The sequence below is a fragment of the Heterodontus francisci genome, chromosome 4, assembly GCF_036365525.1.
Source record: "Heterodontus francisci isolate sHetFra1 chromosome 4, sHetFra1.hap1, whole genome shotgun sequence".
Classification (NCBI taxonomy): Eukaryota; Metazoa; Chordata; class Chondrichthyes; order Heterodontiformes; family Heterodontidae; genus Heterodontus; species Heterodontus francisci.
In genome coordinates this window covers 160507783-160525507 of record NC_090374.1, presented here as the reverse complement: position 1 = coordinate 160525507, position 17725 = coordinate 160507783, and the positions used below count along the sequence as shown (strand labels likewise).

General features: G+C 48.9%; 1 protein-coding gene across 2 annotated transcripts in view; it reads right to left on the bottom strand.

Annotated features, from left to right (window-relative positions):
* Positions 1–17725, bottom strand: part of LOC137369368 (ephrin type-A receptor 5-like) — a 389228-nt gene that overhangs the window by 53713 nt on the left and 317790 nt on the right. The window contains exon 10 of one of the 2 annotated variants that reach the window (XM_068030471.1): positions 9907–11152. The exons of the other annotated variant lie outside the window; for it this stretch is intronic. Coding sequence (XP_067886572.1) covers positions 11085–11152 — 68 coding nt within the window. The 3' untranslated portion in view covers positions 9907–11084. Of the gene's footprint in view, positions 1–9906; positions 11153–17725 lie in introns of those variants that run through there. 2 annotated transcript variants of the gene reach the window in all.

The window sequence follows — 17725 nt, the reverse complement described above, 5'->3', positions numbered from 1 at the left end:
AGAGGGACTATTCAGAAGATTGCATTTACAGACAGGCAGCTGTAATGGAGGTGCGGCCATGTCTTATAGCTTTTTGGCGACTCAAACACACCATTTCTATGGCTGGGTGAACCCTTCCTCTTTGACAAACTAGATCTCTTGCTTTGACATAAAAGATGGGCTCAAATGTTTGGAATGGAATGGAACATGCACCTTGGCAGACCAGATGAGGTCACTGACCCTTTTCCGGCATTGTTTGGTTGGGGTTTTAGTGCCTATCCAAGGAAAGCTTTAAACAAAAAATGGCTGCAACCAACACCAGAGCTCCAGGCCAGGGGGTGCATAACACCGTTAGGGTGGCAGTGAATGTTAGCGAAGGAGGTGCACCCATCGACAGCGCCTTCTTCATTAAGAAAATCCTGATTGAATGCTGTGGATTCCAAGCTGCGGACATTTTCTGCCTGCATGACCTTCCAGCAGTGGCTACTTCGATGTGACGTTCAAGAATATGGCGGGATGCATCAAGTTCCTGCAGGTGTTCAAGGAGAGAGGAAACCAGGTGCTGCTGTCGATCCTCACGCTCTTCACACTGCCGTCACAACGGAACTGGGTGGTGACAATCCCCCATGTTCCTGTCGTGGATGTGCTCACCTTCTTTGCCAGGTGCGTCGACGTGGCAGGGACCAGCACCGAGGTCAAGGACCCATTTGAGATTTGGACCAGAAAATGGCTGGTCAAGGTCATCTTGAAGGTCGAAGCCAATAGAGTCATCATTTATCCTCCCTCCAGCTTTACTATGGGGGGATGTCGAGGCTTCTTGATCTCCTCGGGGCAGCCCAGAGTTAGTCATACCTGTGGCAAATCTGGTCATGTGGCAGCCAATTGCAGCACAGACGTCTGCAAGAACTGCAAGCAGGAAGGCCATCAGACGAAGGACTGTAAGCAGAGTGGTGGGGCAGGCCATCTCTACAAGACCAGCCCCAAACGCTGCCTCAGTTACGTGCAGGCGGCAAGGTCCAAGGAAAGGCTGGAGGAAAGAACGGTGAACGCGCCTCATACTGCGAAGGAGAACAGCAACCCTCTCCCCTGCAAGGAAAATCCATCCAATAAGGAGAGGAAAGGGGAGGCAGCTGGAACCAGCAACACAACATCTACCCCGTGCCCAGGCACTGGAAGCAGCGATGGGCCCAGTGCGCCCCAACCCCAAAGTGCTGAACCCAGCAAGATGCCCAGCACACCCCAGCTCCGGGAGACCGAGAGCAGCGAAGCGTCTGGCAGACTCCAGCTCCAGGAAGCCGGGAGCAGAAACGTCCTCGAGGAGGAACAGAGGGGAAAGACACCACCAGCAGAGGACAGTCCAAACCTTGCTGCCTACAAGACCCACCCCCACCCCCCCCACCCGAAGTCACCCCAGCAGAACAAACACCCCATGAGTGACCAGGAGGGATTTCTGAGCCCAACGCATGTGCAACAGCTTGTGCACACTATGGATATGCAGGAACATACCCAATAACTGGGACTAGTAAGGACACATGGTGTGGGAAGCCACATCCAGCTTTAAATGGGTTTAAGGATTGCTTCCATTAACGTGCGTAGCGTGAAATCCACCACGCGATGTGTTTTGATCTTGGGTTACTTTGCCGAGGTCAAAGCCGACCTTCTGTCTGTGCAGGAGTGTGGAATACCGCACCTCAGCACCTGCAGACAATGTTCGCGATGGAGGTCCTATGGGCCATCGACCTGGTCAGGGGGAAATGATTCCCATTCCTCTGGCCTGGGTATTCTGCTGCGGGGAGGTCACTTTACTATCTCCGAAGTTAAGGAGATGGTGGGCGGTCACCTCCTCATCGCAGACGTAATGTACAACAATTCTCCTGTCTGGTTAATCAACATGTACGCCCCAGTCCAATACAGCGAGCAGCTGACCATCCTCCAGCAGCTCCCACTATTGCTGGCGATGTCCAGGCCGGTCATTCTAAGCAGTGACCAACTGCATCATCGATGCAGCTGGACGATATGGCAGTGACGACAGCAAACTGGACACTACATCCAGATTCCTGATGGAAACAGTAAAAGATGCCAAGTTGCACGATGTCTTCAGCAACCCTGCAGAAGGAGCACAGTGTAGATATACTTGGTCAAGGCCAGACGGGTCTGCCCACTCCAGGACTGACTTCATGTTTATGTCCTGTGCTTTCATGGTCAGATACACCAACCTCAAGTCGGTGTTCTTCTCTGACCACTGCCTCTTACTGGCCAACTGTCACTTACAGGACAACCAGCAGGTTGGCAGGGGGACATGGAAGCTGAACGTAACACTGCTAACCCCAGAGAACATTGAGGAACTCAAAAGGGATTACAAAGGTTAGAGAACCATGAAACCCCTCTTTGAGTCTCTGGTGCACTGGTGGGAAGCGGTGAAGATGAACATCAAGAGGTTCTTTATCCTCAAAGGTTTTCAGAAGGTGAGAGAGAGACAGAGGGAAATGTCCCAGCTCCAGAAAAGAAGTATCTGCAGTCAATGATGGTTGAGGTCAAGGAGGATCTCCAAGAGGTGAAGAACCAGCAGGCCTCGCACTTTGCCATGGAAGCCTCCAAGATCATCTTCCGGTCCAGAGTCTGCTCCGTTGAGCATTTCTTCTTCCAAAAGGTACACAGAGAGAGCTCTGTGATCAGCAGCCTGAAGGAAGAGGATGGCTCGGTAACATCATCACAGTCTAACATACAAAGGATTAGCAAATCTTTTTATGCCAGGCTGTACGATGTGAAGCCCATGAACAGCACAACCTCCCAATCTTTCCTGTCTTCTATCACAGAGGTCTTAGATGACAGCACACAGGTGAGTCTGGACACACCACTAACACTGGACGAGCTGACAAAGGCCATCAGGTCGTTCGAAATGAGTAAAACTCCCGGAAGCGATGGCTTACCGGAAGAGTTGCATTCGATTCTGTGGGACGAGATCGGCCCAGACCTGCTGGAGGTGCATGAGAGCATGCTTCTGGCCGGCAGCATGTCAGAATCCATGAGGAAAGGCATCATCACCCTCATCTACAAGCGGAAGGAGGAGAGGGCGGAAATCAGAAATTGGCAGCCCATCTCACTGCTTAATGTAGACTACAATATTCTGTCCAAAGTCATCGCCAGTTGGGTCAAGTCTGCTCTGGAGTTGATAATTCACCCCGTTCAGACCTGTACTGTAACCGGCAGGAAGATCTCCGAAAGCCTCGCGCTACTCAGGGATACGATCGCCTATGTATGGGATAGAAGGGGTGGACACCTGCCTCATCAGCTTGGACCAGGAGAAGGCTTTTGACAGGATATCGCAGACATACATGATGGACGTGATCCCCAAAATGGGATTTGGGGAGGGAATCCGCAATTGGATCAAACTGCTCTACACAAACATCAGTAGCACCGTCTCAATCAATGGGTGGGAATCAGAAAGTTTGCCGATCCAATCTGGAGTCAGACAGGACTGTCTTCTCTCCCCTGTCTTGTTTGTTTGCTGTATCAAACCTTTTACTGAGTCCATTAGGGAGGATGTGGGCATAAGAGGGTTGACAATCCCAAGCAGCGGAGGCACTCAGGTCAAAGCCTCCCTGTACATGGACGGCGTCGCTGTCTTCTGCTCAGATCCACTGTTCGTTCGCAGGCTGATGAGCATCTGTGACCAGTTTCTGGCCTCGGGAGCCAAAGTAAATTGCGGCAAGAGCAAGGCCATGTTCTTTGGGAATTGGGCTGTCCAATCCTTTGTCCCCTTCACTTCAGGTCAGACTACCTGAGGGTGCTGGGGATATGGTTCAGAGGGGCCGGGCATGCGCCAAAAACCTGGAAGGAGCGAGTAGCCATGGTACACCATAAACTAAGCATGTGGGAGCGGCGTTCTCTTGCCATTGCGGGCAAAACCCTGGTGATCAGGTGCGAGGTGCTTATGTTGTTATTGTACATGGCGCAGGTCTGGCCCATACCCCAGTCCTGCGCCATGGCGGTCACCCATCTTCTGCTTTATCTGGAGATCCAAAATGGACCATGTCCGGAGGGACACGATGTTCAAACCTCTAGATAAAGGAGGAAAAATGTACCCAACGTCGCTCTCATCCTGATGGCCACCTTTATGTGCGGCTGCATCAAGCTGTGCGTAGAACCCTAGTACACAAACACCAAGAGCCACTACATGCTGAGGTTCTATCTGTCCCCAGTGTTGCGAAGGATGGGTCTGGCCACATTGCTGCGGAATGTTCCATCCAGCTTGATCGTGCCGTACCACCTATCCTTCATGGAACAGATTGTGCAGAAAAACACCTTTGACCACCAGGCAGTGATTGCACGGAATGTCCTCAAGGCCCTACTGGAAAAGAAGATGGTGGATCCTGTCAGAGGGTTCACCGAGCAGACTGCCAAAATCATGTGGCAGAATGCCTCATCGCCAGAACTTTCAAACAAGCACCGAGGTGTAGCTTGACTGGTGGTGAGAAGGGCCCTCCCAGTCAGATCCTTCCTGCATGCCCGGAATCTCACTGCCTCCGCACAGTGCCTTCGAGGTGGCTGTGGTGCAGAAGAGACTGTTGCCCACCTCCTTCTGGAATGTGCCTTTGCAAAGTAGGTGTGGAAAGAGATGCTGAGGTTCATCCAGTTCAGCTCTGTAACAGAGGAGCCTGTGCTCTACAGTCTGTTCCCAGGGACATACACCGAGATAAACATCAACTGCTGCTGGAGGACCATCAACTCAGTGAAAGATGCTCTTTGGTCTGCCTGAAACCTGCTGGTCTTCCAGTGCAAAGTTGTCCATGACTGAGTGTTGCAGACTGGCACATTCCAAGGTCCAGGACTACGTGCAGAGAGATGCACTAAAGCTTGGGACAGCCGCAGCAAAAGGCTCAATGGGGAAAGGCCACTGTGTAAGGTCCTCCCGCCATTGTGAACCAAGGGACTGGAACCTGTGTAAAACCTTTCGGGCTGTATGCACCAAAATGTTTCTTACTATGTCATGCCAATGTACATTGCATTTCAAATAGAATGGCAAGAATTGTGAGACACGTCATGTTTTTCTGTATCAAAGAAATCTGACCTCTATTGTACTTTCCGGAATGTGAAATTTGAACTGTTAGGATCTGTTTTGTAATGTATTTTTGCAAATTTCTATGAATGAAGTATATTTTTGGAAAAAGAGCTCCAGCTCCTCGGAGTAACCCCATGGCGACGGACCTCCTCTGCTATCTCTGTCCAGGCTTGTTTGGTCAGGCGGGCTGGTCGCTTCCCGTCCCTGGGAAAGAGCACCTTCCGCATTTCCCTGGCAGCCTGGGACAGAATCTGGAGGGAGGCATCACTGAACCGTGGGGCCACCCGGGGTCTTCCTTCTGCCATCACCACTGCAGGATTCCAATGTAATGCTATGCAGAACAGAATGAAGTGGATTCAAGGTTTCTGGCACTCAAACAGCCACTCCAGTTAGGGTCCTGACACTCAAACTACCACTCCAGTTCGGGTCCTGACACTGAGACAGCCACTCCTGTCCGGGTCCTGACACTCAAAATGCCACTCCTGTTCGGGTCCTGGCATTCAAACTGCCACTCCAGTTCGGGTCCTGACACTCAAACTGCCACTCCAGTTAGGGTCCTGACACTCAGACTGCCACTCCTGTTCGGGTCCTGGCATTCAAACTGCCACTCCAGTTCGGGTCCTGACACTCAAACTGCCACTCCAGTTAGGGTCCTGACACTCAGACTGCCACTCCAGTTTGGGTCCTGACACTCAAACAGCCACTCCAGTTCGGATCCTGACACTCAGACTGCCACTCCAGTTCGGATCCTGACACTCAGACTGCCACTCCAGTTAGGGTCCTGACACTCAGACTGCCACTCCAGTTCGGGTCCCGACACTCAAACAGCCACTCCAGTTCGGGTCCTGACACTCAAACAGCCACTCCAGTTCGGATCCTGACACTCAGACTGCCACTCCAGTTCGGATCCTGACACTCAGACTGCCACTCCAGTTAGGGTCCTGACACTCAGACTGCCACTCCAGTTCGGGTCCCGACACTCAGACAGCCACTCCAGTTCGGGTCCTGACACTCAGACAGCCACTCCAGTTCGGGTCCTGACACTCAGACTGCCACTTCAGTTCGGGTCCTGACTCTCAGACAGCCACTCCAGTTCGGGTCCTGACTTTCAGACAGCCACTCCAGTTCGGGCCCTGACTCTCAGACAGCCACTCCAGTTCGGGTCCTGACACTCAAACAGCCACTCCTGTTCGGGTCCTGGCACTCAGACTGCCACTCCAGTTCGGATCTTGACACTCAAACAGCCACTCCAGTTCGGATCTTGACACTCAAACAGTCACTCCAGTTCGGATCCTGACTCTCAGACTGCCACTCCAGTTCGGGTCCTGGCACTCAAACTGCCACTCCAGTTCGGATCCTGACACTCAAACAGCCACTCCAGTTCGGGTCCTGACACTCAGACTGCCACTCCAGTTCGGATCCTGACACTCAAACAGCCACTCCAGTTCGGGTCCTGACACTCAGACTGCCACTCCAGTTTGGATCCTGACTCTCAGACAGCCACTCCAGTTAGAGTCCTGACACTCAAACTGCCACTCCTGTTCGGGTCCTGGCATTCAAACAGCCACTCCAGTTCGGGTCCTGACTTTCAGACAGCCACTCCAGTTTGGATCCTGACACTCAGAATGCCGCTCCAGTACGGGTCCTAACACTCAGACAGCCACTCCAGTTCGGGTCCTGACACTCAAACAGCCACTCCAGTTCGGATCCTGACACTCAGACTGCCACTCCAGTTCGGATCTTGACACTCAAACAGCCACTCCAGTTAGGGTCCTGACACTCAGACTGCCACTCCAGTTCAGGTCCCGACACTCAAACAGCCACTCCAGATCGGATCCTGACACTCAGACAGCCACTCCAGTACGGGTCCTGACACTCAGACTGCCACTTCAGTTCGGGTCCTGACTCTCAGACAGCCACTCCAGTTCGGGTCCAGACTTTCAGACAGCCACTCCAGTTTGGATCCTGACACTCAGAATGCCACTCCAGTTCGGGTCCTAACACTCAGACTGCCACTCCAGTTCGGGTCCTGACACTCAGACAGCCACTCCTGTTCGGATCCTGACACTTAAACAGCCACTCCTGTTTGGGTCCTGGCACTCAGACTGCCACTCCAGTTCGGGTCCTGACTTTCAGACAGCCACTCCAGTTCGGGTCCTAACACTCAGACTGCCACTCCTGTTCAGATCCTGACACTCAAACAGCCACTCCTGTTCGGGTCCTGGCACTCAGACAGCCACTCCAGTTCGGGCCCTGACTCTCAGACAGCCACTCCAGTTCGGGTCCTGACACTCAAACAGCCACTCCTGTTCGGGTCCTGGCACTCAGACTGCCACTCCAGTTCGGATCTTGACACTCAAACAGCCAATCCAGGTCGGATCTTGACACTCAAACAGCCACTCCAGTTCGGATCTTGACACTCAAACAGTCACTCCAGTTCGGATCCTGACTCTCAGACTGCCACTCCAGTTCAGGTCCTGGCACTCAAACTGCCACTCCAGTTCGGATCCTGACACTCAAACAGCCACTCCAGTTCGGGTCCTGACACTCAGACTGCCACTCCAGTTCGGATCCTGACACTCAAACAGCCACTCCAGTTCGGGTCCTGACACTCAGACTGCCACTCCAGTTTGGATCCTGACTCTCAGACAGCCACTCCAGTTAGAGTCCTGACACTCAAACTGCCACTCCTGTTCGGGTCCTGGCATTCAAACTGCCACTCCAGTTCGGGTCCTGCCACTCAAACAGCCACTCCAGTTCGGGTCCTGACACTCACACTGCCACTCCAGTTCGGATCCTGACACTCAGACTGTCACTCCAGTTATGGTCCTGACACTCAGACTGCCAGTCCAGTTCGGATCCTGACTCTCAGACAACCACTCCAGTTCGGGTCCTGACTCTCAGACAGCCACTCCAATTTGGATCCTGACACTCAAACTGCCACTCCAGTTCGGGTCCTGACACTCAAACTGCCACTCCAGTTCGGGTCCTGACACTCAAACTGCCACTCCAGTTCGGGTCCTGCCACTCAAACAGCCACTCCAGTTAGGGTCCTGGCATTCAAACTGCCACTCCAGTTAGAGTCCTGACTCTCAGACTGCCACTCCAGTTCAGGTCCTGACTCTCAGACTGCCACTCCAGTTAGGGTCCTGACACTCAGACTGCCACTCCAGTTAGGGTCCTGACACTCAGACTGCCACTCCAGTTCGGGTCGTGACACTCAGACTGCCACTCCAGTTCGGGTCCTGACACTCAGACTGCCACTCCAGTTAGGGTCCTGACACTCAGACTGCCACTCCAGTTCGGGTCGTGACACTCGGACCGCCACTCCAGCTCGGATCCTGACACTCAGACTGCCACTCCAGTTCGGGTCCTGACACTCAGACTGCCACTCCAGTTCGGGTCGTGACACTCAGACTGCCACTCCAGTTCGGGTCGTGACACTCAGACTGCCACTCCAGTTCGGGTCGTGACACTCAGACTGCCACTCCAGTTCGGGTCCTGGCACTCAGAGACTGCCACTCCAGTTCGGGTCCTGACTCTCAGACAGCCACTCCAGTTTGGATCCTGACTCTCAGACAGCCACTCCAGTTAGGGACCAGACACTCTGACAGCCACTCCAGCTCGGGTCCTGACACTCAGACTGCCACTCCAGTTTGGGTCCTGACTCTCAGACAGCCACTCCAGTTTGGATCCTGACTCTCAGACAGCCACTCCAGTTCGGGTCCTGACACTCAAACTGCCACTCCAGTTCGGGTCCTGGCACTCAGACTGCCACTCCAGCTCGTGTCCTGGCACTCAGACAGCCACTCCAGTTAGAGTCCTGACACTCAAACAGCCACTCCAGTTCGGGTCCTGGCACTCAGACAGCCACTCCAGTTAGGGACCAGACACTCAGACTGCCACTCCAGTTCGGGTCCTGACACTCAAACAGCCACTCTAGTTCGGGTCCTGACACTCGGACCGCCACTCCAGCTCGGATCCTGACACTCAGACTGCTACTCCAGTTCGGGTCCTGGCACTCAGACAGCCACTCCAGTTAGGGACCAGACACTCAGACTGCCACTCCAGTTCGGGTCCTGACACTCAAACAGCCACTCTAGTTCGGGTCCTGACACTCGGACCGCCACTCCAGCTCGGATCCTGACACTCAGACTGCTACTCCAGTTAGGGTCCTGGCACTCAGACAGACACTCCAGTTTGGGACCAGACAGTCCGGTCTGCCATTTAAGTACAACGGCAGGAGCTTATGCGGCATCATCTGATGCTGATTTTGCCACTTCCATCCTCTCAGTGGATGGCCCCCACCACATCCACCCCCCCACCCCCTGCGACTCCCAGTCCTTGATTGGTCGGCTGAGGCTCAATGACATTCGGCCAGCCACCAACTGGCGCAACAGAAGCCGCACCCGCTTCAGGTCCCAATGTTGGGACCTGTAGCCTAATATAATTCAGCCCTTCATCACCATCATGACTGTGCCAGCTCTTTCAAAGAGCAGTCCAATTTAATCCCACACCCCAGCTTTCTCCTCATAACCTTGCAAATTGGTGCTCTTCAAGTACATGTCCAATTGTATTTTGCAAGTGTCTGTGGAATCTTATTCCACCCCCCTTTCAGGTAGCATGTTTCAAATCTTAACAGCCCTTTTTGAGAAGCCCCCATAATGTTGAATAGCTCTGTTAAGTCTCCCCGTCACCTTCTCTGCTCTAAGCAGAACAATCCTAACCTCTCCAATGTCTTTGCAGAGTCATCCCTCATCCCTGTTATCCTGGTAAACCTCTCTGTTATATTCCAGAAAGCCAGTTGGTAAAGGAGGTAACCGGAGCCAACGTTTACGCGTTTTTATAAACATTTATTTACACAGTTACAGATCACTTGCAAGCACCTCCTAACCCGACAACCACAGGTTAGGTCTGTCTATTTATAAGGGCACAAGTGAAATCCCAATTAATGCCCACCACTTGCCTACAATTAATATACAATTAACACACTGTAATCTCTCTAAGGCCTTGATATCCTTCCTAAAGTGTTGTGCCCAGAATTGCAAACACTGGGCTGAATTTAATCGTGCTGGTGGGGCTCCCGGCTCCAAGCCGAACGGCAGTGGGAACTCCACCTTGGCCATTTGGAGCACCTCCACTGGCACGATTCAATGGCACTTGGGCAATTAACTGTCAACAAGATGGGTATCCATTTTACATGAGCATCCTTTGGAAATAAGGTACCACACTCACAAAGATCAGGGAATGGCTCTCGGGAGCTCTAATAGGCATACCATGGTGCCATCTGCATCACCAGCCTGATCTCCCAGGAATGAAATGCAGCTGATGCCAAAGAGACCTGTATAGGGGTTGTCCTGAACCAATCGCAATGGCCCAGAATAGAAAATTCTGGCACAGGAGGACTGATGCAGCATACTTTGGTTGGGGTTCTCCTGTTCAATGCTGGAGGGCCATAGAGGGTTGGTTGGGGGGAAGAGACAGGAAAATCTATCCTCACATGTTCATGTGAAGTCCTAAAGTAATGGTGCAATCTTTCCTGAATATACACTTCGCTCAGTTAGCACACTTCCTTATGAGTCAGAAAGATGTATGCTTGAGAACCACCCTTGATCTGAGCACATAATTAGATAAGACAGTAAACCAAGATCCTGGCCATCTGTTCAGATAGATATTAAAGATCCCTTGGCACTGTTAGAAGAACATGGAATCCTGGCCAGCATACCTTGTTCAACCAATACCATCAAAAAAAAACTCACACTAACGGATTATTCACCCCATTACTGTTAGTGAACATTATTGTTGTGGAATAGCTGCCTCATTTGACTAAATAATGGCAGTTACCGCAATCAAAGAATAATTCATTTTGGAAAGTGCTTTCAAACATTTCAATGTTGTGATAGGATGTTGTATATATGGAAATACTTATTTTATTTTCTCGCTCTGGTTGGATTGCATTTTTTTGTTGGCATAAAGCCTAATGTGACATTTCAACAGAGATACAGTTTTAAAGGCAAGTGATGAAACTACAGACAAAACTCTTTTACTGGACGTGTACAGGAAGAAATAAAAACAAGAAATGCTGGAACCACTCAGCAGGTCTGGCAGCATCTGTGGAAAGAGAAGCAGAGTTAACGTTTCGGGTCAGTGACCCTTCATCATAACTGACAAATATTAGAAAAGTCACAGGTTATAAGCAAGTGAGGTGGGGGTGGGGCAAGAGATAACAAAGGACGTCTAGATTGGACCAGGCCACATAGCTGACCAAAAGGTCACGGAGCAAAGGTAAACAATATGTTAATGGTGTGTTGAAAGACAAAGCATTAGTACAGATTAGGTGTAAATACACTGAATATTGAACAGCAGCAAGTGCAAACCTGAAAAAAAACAGTGGTTAAGCAAACTGAACAAACTAAGATGAAGTGAAATAAATGCAAAAAAAAGATTGTAAAAAATGTAAAAAAGAATGTAAAAAAAAAAGGAAGAAAAAATAACTAAAAATGAAAGTAAAATGGGGGGCTGTCATGCTGTGAAATTATTGAACTCAATGTTCAGTCCGGCAGGCTGTAGTGTGCCTAATTGGTAAATGAGATGCTGTTCCTCGAGCTTGCGTTGATGTTCACTGGAACACTGCAGCAATCCCAGGACAGAGATGTGAGCATGAGAGCAGGGAGGAGTGTTGAAATGGCAAGCAACCAGAAGCTCAGGGTCCTGCTTGCGGACTGAGCGGAGAACAGGAAGAGTTCACTGTGTACTGCATCTCAATGGATTTTCTTTTTATATATCGTTACGGTTTAATTCAGTGTACTGGTCAACTGATACTAATGACTGAGAGAAGAGTAGACTGCACACAAAATGAAAAGTTTTCCTTGGTGCTTGAGGACTATGAGTGGGCAATGAATTCTTAATAGTTCTATTCAAGGCCCAGATAAAATTACCCCATGAAGTTTGGCTTGTCCATAGAGGTGGGTTTTACACAGGAATTACCAGATCTCATGCCATATATTCAGAGATAAACATGAAAAAGTTACAGCAACTTAGCTGGCAAAACACATCATGGGGGAAAATGGAGGGGAGTGGGGTGTGGGTAGGTAACAAAACATAGAAAAAGGATTAGAATAAACATATAAAAATATCAAGGAAGGAAATATAATGATGCAAAAATTCACTTTAGCAAAATATAATTGCAACAATAGTCTTAGAAAAGTAATTAATGCATATACAACTTAGGAGATCATGTATCTGTTTTTAAATTGGGCATTCTAGTTTTACGGGTAACTATCCAGTTCGCTTAATGAGTGAAAACTGGGCTAATGAGTAAAAGTCTTGTTTTCAATGCTAGATGTAAGAGATGTAAAGAATGTCAAACATACATTGGTGGTGCTTCCATATTTAACTGTTCAGAAGTTGCTGAAAATAGATACACTTTGTCGAAGCTTTTTGTCTTGCACTCATCAGGACAATTCAAAAGAATAACAATGTAATGGAAACAACTAATTTATACTGTATGAGAAGAGAGTGCTGATTGGTTGGCTGGTTGGCAAGTGGACTCTGATTAGAGGCATTGCCATTGAGAATGCACCAGCAAATGGCTGTCACTTACTTTGTTTAGCTTAAACTGGTGCAATGTATGTACATGTTCCTTCTGTCCACAAAGAATAGGGCCCTGTGTATTAACATATGTAGGTACCAGCTAATACACACAGCAAAGTCTCACAAATAGCAATGAGATAAATGACCAGATAAACTAATCTACAGTATTTGGTTGAGGGATGTTGGCCAGGAAAACCTGGAGAACTCCATGCTATTCTTTGAAAAGTGTCATGTGATATTTTACGTCCACTTGAAAGGTTTGAGAGGACCTTGATTCAATGCCTCATTCAACAGACAGCATCTGTGTAGTGTTCCTTCATTGTCAACCTAGTTTCTGTGCTCAAGTCTATGGTGTAAGGTTTGGCTTTCTATCTCCATGTTTTATCGCTGAGCCAAGGCGGACATCTTTTGCCAATTTTTTCTCCCTCTGTGCAAAAAGTTAAACTACACTACAATTACAGAGTAACTCATTTCATTTTTCAATGATTTGTTAAGGGGTAATTTGACAGAGGTGTTTAAAATGGGAAGAGACCGAGTAGATAGAAACAGACTTTTTATCAGTGATTGAGAGTTCTAAAACAAAGGAACATAGATATAAGATCTAATTTAGGACAGAGACCATAAGAAATGTATTTCCACAAAGGTTTGTGAGGCTGTGGAATACACTACCAGAGTTGATGATTGATGCAGGACCAAATCAGCATCTGAGAATCAGTTAGATAGGTAGTTGCAGGAAAGGGGAAGAAAGGGATCAGGGAACAGTTTGGGTACATGGGATTATGACTACTGCTCACATGGAGGATAAACACCAACATGGTCCAAATGGTCTGTCTCTGTTCTATAATTTCTGTGTAATTCTATCAGACACTGTCACTAAAACAAAGTTAGTAAAATTCTAGGTAGAACTAATACAAAAAGAGAAAATTTGCAGTGAAAAATTGTGCAAAATAAAATTGAATTAACTCCATGACTACACCCTGCCTTGTGGGCTTGGTGCTCAGCATTTGCTTATGAGCTGGTTACTCCAAAGATATCGCTCTTAGATATCTAAATACTAGTAAAATGTTAATGATGTAAAAGACCCACCTGCCAGTTTTTGGCTAACATTAAAAACTTCGGTCACGGAAAAGTGCCAGTATCCGCTCACATGAGACCTCTGGCAGTGGTGCACGTGGACCTTTTGGGGTCAAAGAGAGGTCCCCAGGAAATGGCAAACACTCAATATGTTTGAATGCCTGGGAAGTCTAGTTGTTTAGACATGGGAAGGAAGGAGTTAAGTTAAAAAATGAGCAGAAAGGACAATTGGGACATTTAATAATATGTGCATGATTAAATCAGCAGAAGAGAAAGGCTCTGATCACCTCAATAACTGATTAAATTAGCAGCTTGAAAACTCATCTGCAATAGGCCCAAAACTGGGAATGGCTGAGACTGCTGAGGGTGATGCACCATATAAGGCAATGCACAAAGTATTAATCAATCATGGAAATAAGAGAAATAAGCAGAAGATTTGAATGTATAAATAGCATGCATCCAATAATAATAGATGGTACAATGTAAAGAGTGCCTACCTACATTTAATTGTACTCTGTGTAACTACTGTGTATGCTGAAGCAACAATAAAAGTGTTGTGACCAAAACTACCAATGGACTTTGTTATTACTCAAGCAAACAATGTACTTTTTTTTTTAAAGTACCCTGGTTGGTAAATGGCAGGTGAGAAAAGGAGAGTGCTGGTCCATCTCACTGGGAAAAAAACCTATTGCATTCTTACAAAGGGAGCTACTTAAAAAAAAAAGTGGAGATTTTAACTAAACAGACAAGCACACAGAAGAGAAGCCGGTCATGGGTCGGGAACCTATTTGTATTTGAAGTGGGCATTGCCGTGGCTCTTGAACCCAACTATTGCATGAGCGTTCCACTTCCAGATTTCTCGGCCAACAAAAGGGCGGGCGGGTTGGTGCAGCATATCTGTCAAAGGAAGGATTTCTGGTTAAAGGGAGCCCAGCAGAGTTCAAAATGGCTAAAATGTATGTTGATTCGTGTGGCTTCAGTGATCACAAGAATGGAAATGAGACTGAGGAAAGCTGCCATCCTGGGTCTCGGACACTTACCTGGAGGTTCTCCTGTGGGGTCTGAGGAACTGAAATGAGGTGATGTTTGCCAAGGATGGGAGGAAGAAGTCAGCTGCTCAAACCAAGCAGACGTGGATGGAAGTGGCTGAGATAGTGAGCAGCAGGAGTGTGGTCCCTCAAACTTGGAGACAGTGCTCCAAGAGGTTCAAGGACCTCAGGGATGCAGGAAAGGTGAGTGGCATAACACTTTCTGGTGTCATCTCCCACTTTCCCAGCATACTACTGCACAACACTCTTCAGACCAAAACACCTTGCAGTTCCACTCATTCCTCTCTCGCAAGGCACCTCCTTATGTCCCTATCTGAACACCCAACACTCACGCTGACCCGTATCTTTGTGCGCTCTCACGTTCATGTCTCACAGTCATCCTCCACAAACATTACCCTTTCCTCCTCTCCACACAATCCCTTTCTCACATTCACAATGCTCTGCTTTCTTTCCTTGCAGGGAAAGACAGAGAACTGGAAGGTGGGGTGGGGGCCCTCAAGTAGGAGCCACCTTAATGACCACTGGCAATGCGTGTCCACCTGGTCCACTAGAAAGGAGTCTTGTTCCAGGAGGCTGCAGATGTCAGCAGTGACCTGCCATGAAAGCCTGAGCCTCCTGAGGCACTGGAGCTCACACAGAATCACAGAATAATACAGTGCAGAAGAGGCCCTTCGGCCCATCGAGTCTGCACCGATGCATTAAAGACACATGACCTGTCTACCTAATCCCATTTGCCAGCACTTGGCCCATAGCCTTGAATGTTATGACGTGCCAAGTGTTCATCCAGGTACTTTTTAAAGGATGTGAGGCAACCCGCCTCTACCACCCTCCCAGGCAGGACATTCCAGACCGTCACCACCCTCTGGGCAAAAAAGTCCTTCCTCAAATCCCCCTTAAACCTCCCGCCCCTCACCCTAAACTTGTGACCCCTCGTAACTGACCCTTCAATTAAGGGGAACAGCTGATCCCTATCCACCCTGTCCATGCCCCTCATAATCTTGTACATCTCGATCAGGTCACCCCTCAGTCTTCTTTGCTCCAGCGAAAACAACCCAAGTCTATCCAACATCTCTTCATAGCTTAAGTGTTCCATCGCAGGCAACATCCTGGTGAATCGCCTCTGCACCCCCTCCAATGCAATCACATCCTTCTTATAATGTGGCGACCAGAATTGCACACAGTACTCCAGCTGTGGCCTTACCAAAGTTCTGTACAACTCCAACATGACCTCCCTGCTTTTGTAATCTATGCCTTTTTCACCACCCTACTAACCTGCCCTTCTGCCTTCAGAGATTTATGGACAAACACGCCAAGGTCCCTTTGTTCCTCGGAACTTCCCAGTGTCAGGCCATTCATTGAATACTTCTGTGTCACATTACTCCTTCCAAAGTGTATCACCTCACACTTTTCAGGGTTAAGTTCCATCTGCCACTTTTCTGCCCATTTGACCATCCCGTCTATATCTTCCTGTAACCTAAGACACTCCACCTCACTGTTAACCACTCGGCCAATCTTTGTGTCATCCGTGAACTTACTGATCCTACCCCCCACATAGTCATCTATGTCGTTTATATAAATGACAAACAATAGGGGATGCAGCACAGATCCCTGTGGTACGCCACTGGACACTGGCTTCCAGTCACTAAAACAGCCATCTGTCATCACTCTCTGTCTCCTACAGCTAAGCCAATTTTGAATCCACCTTATCAAGTTACCTTGTATCCCATGTGCATTTGCTTTCTTGATAAGTCTCCCATGTGGGACCTTGTCAAAGGCTTTGCTGAAATCCATGTAAACTGCATCAACTGCACTACCCTCATCTACACACCTGGTCACATGCTCAAAAAATTCAATCAAATTTGTTAGGCATGACCTCCCTCTGACATAGCCATGCTGACTATTCCTAATCAAATTTTGCCTCTCTAAGTGGAGATAAATTCCCTCCTTCAGAATTTTCTCCAATAGTTTCCCTACCACACATGCCGAGAGAGATGATTCTCTGCCTGTAGACCCTGTGTTGGGGGTCTTGCCTCCTTAGAGCTGGATCTCTGTGTCCATCTCCTCTGGCCTGTGGAGGAGCATGTGCCTGAGGAGAAGGCAGCTGGTATTGCAACTGGTGTTGCTCCTGCTGCTGCTGGTTCTGTTGGTGTTGCTGCTCCTTTTGTTCATGATCAGAGGTGCAAGGTAGAGCTGCATAAGCTGCTTCCATGCTGCAGTGAAGGTTGGGAACAGGGAAGTGGAGATGAAGGTGAGTGAAGTCCAAGACAGGAGAACTAACTTCCAAGAAGTGCGAGATCACCTGTCAAGCAGTGAGAAGTGCAGTGAGCGCCAGCCTCTCACCTAGGCAGGGATGCAGCTATTTAGTTTCACTGCTTCAAGGCTTCCCAGCCTGTCAGTTTTAATGAAGCAGCATCCCACTGTGCTCTCACATGGTTGACCCTGGCAGGCTCTACACAACTCAGGAAACCCATGCGTTGGCTGTTCAAGCCAGAATGCTGGGTTAAAGCCTTAGTTAATTTCTCCTTGAACATTTGAACAACTTACCTGACAGCTTCCAAGGGGCTCCCCGCTCACCTACAAACCCACTTGGGTTAAACCCGGAAGTGGGCGGGATCATGTCGGGTTCCTGACTTGATTCCCCATTTCAGGGGCTTTAATCCCGCCCACACCTGAACTTGCCTTCCCTTGGCAACAAAAATTATGCCCCAGGCCTCAACTCCAGTCGGGACTCCCCCAGATGCCCACAACCACCCTGTATTCTGGATGAGGCCTAGCTCCACTGACCATGTGCTGAGCCTCAGTAAAGAAGCTTTGATGCAACACCAAACCTGGCTTATTTGGGACTTCCTATTTTCAAGACAATCTGGCCTACTCTTGCCAAAGTGATGTCAGGGGTACCCTGAAACAGCTGTAGATATCCGGGGCCTTTAAATTTAAAATGTTGGACTGCCTCTGACTTTTTTAACCG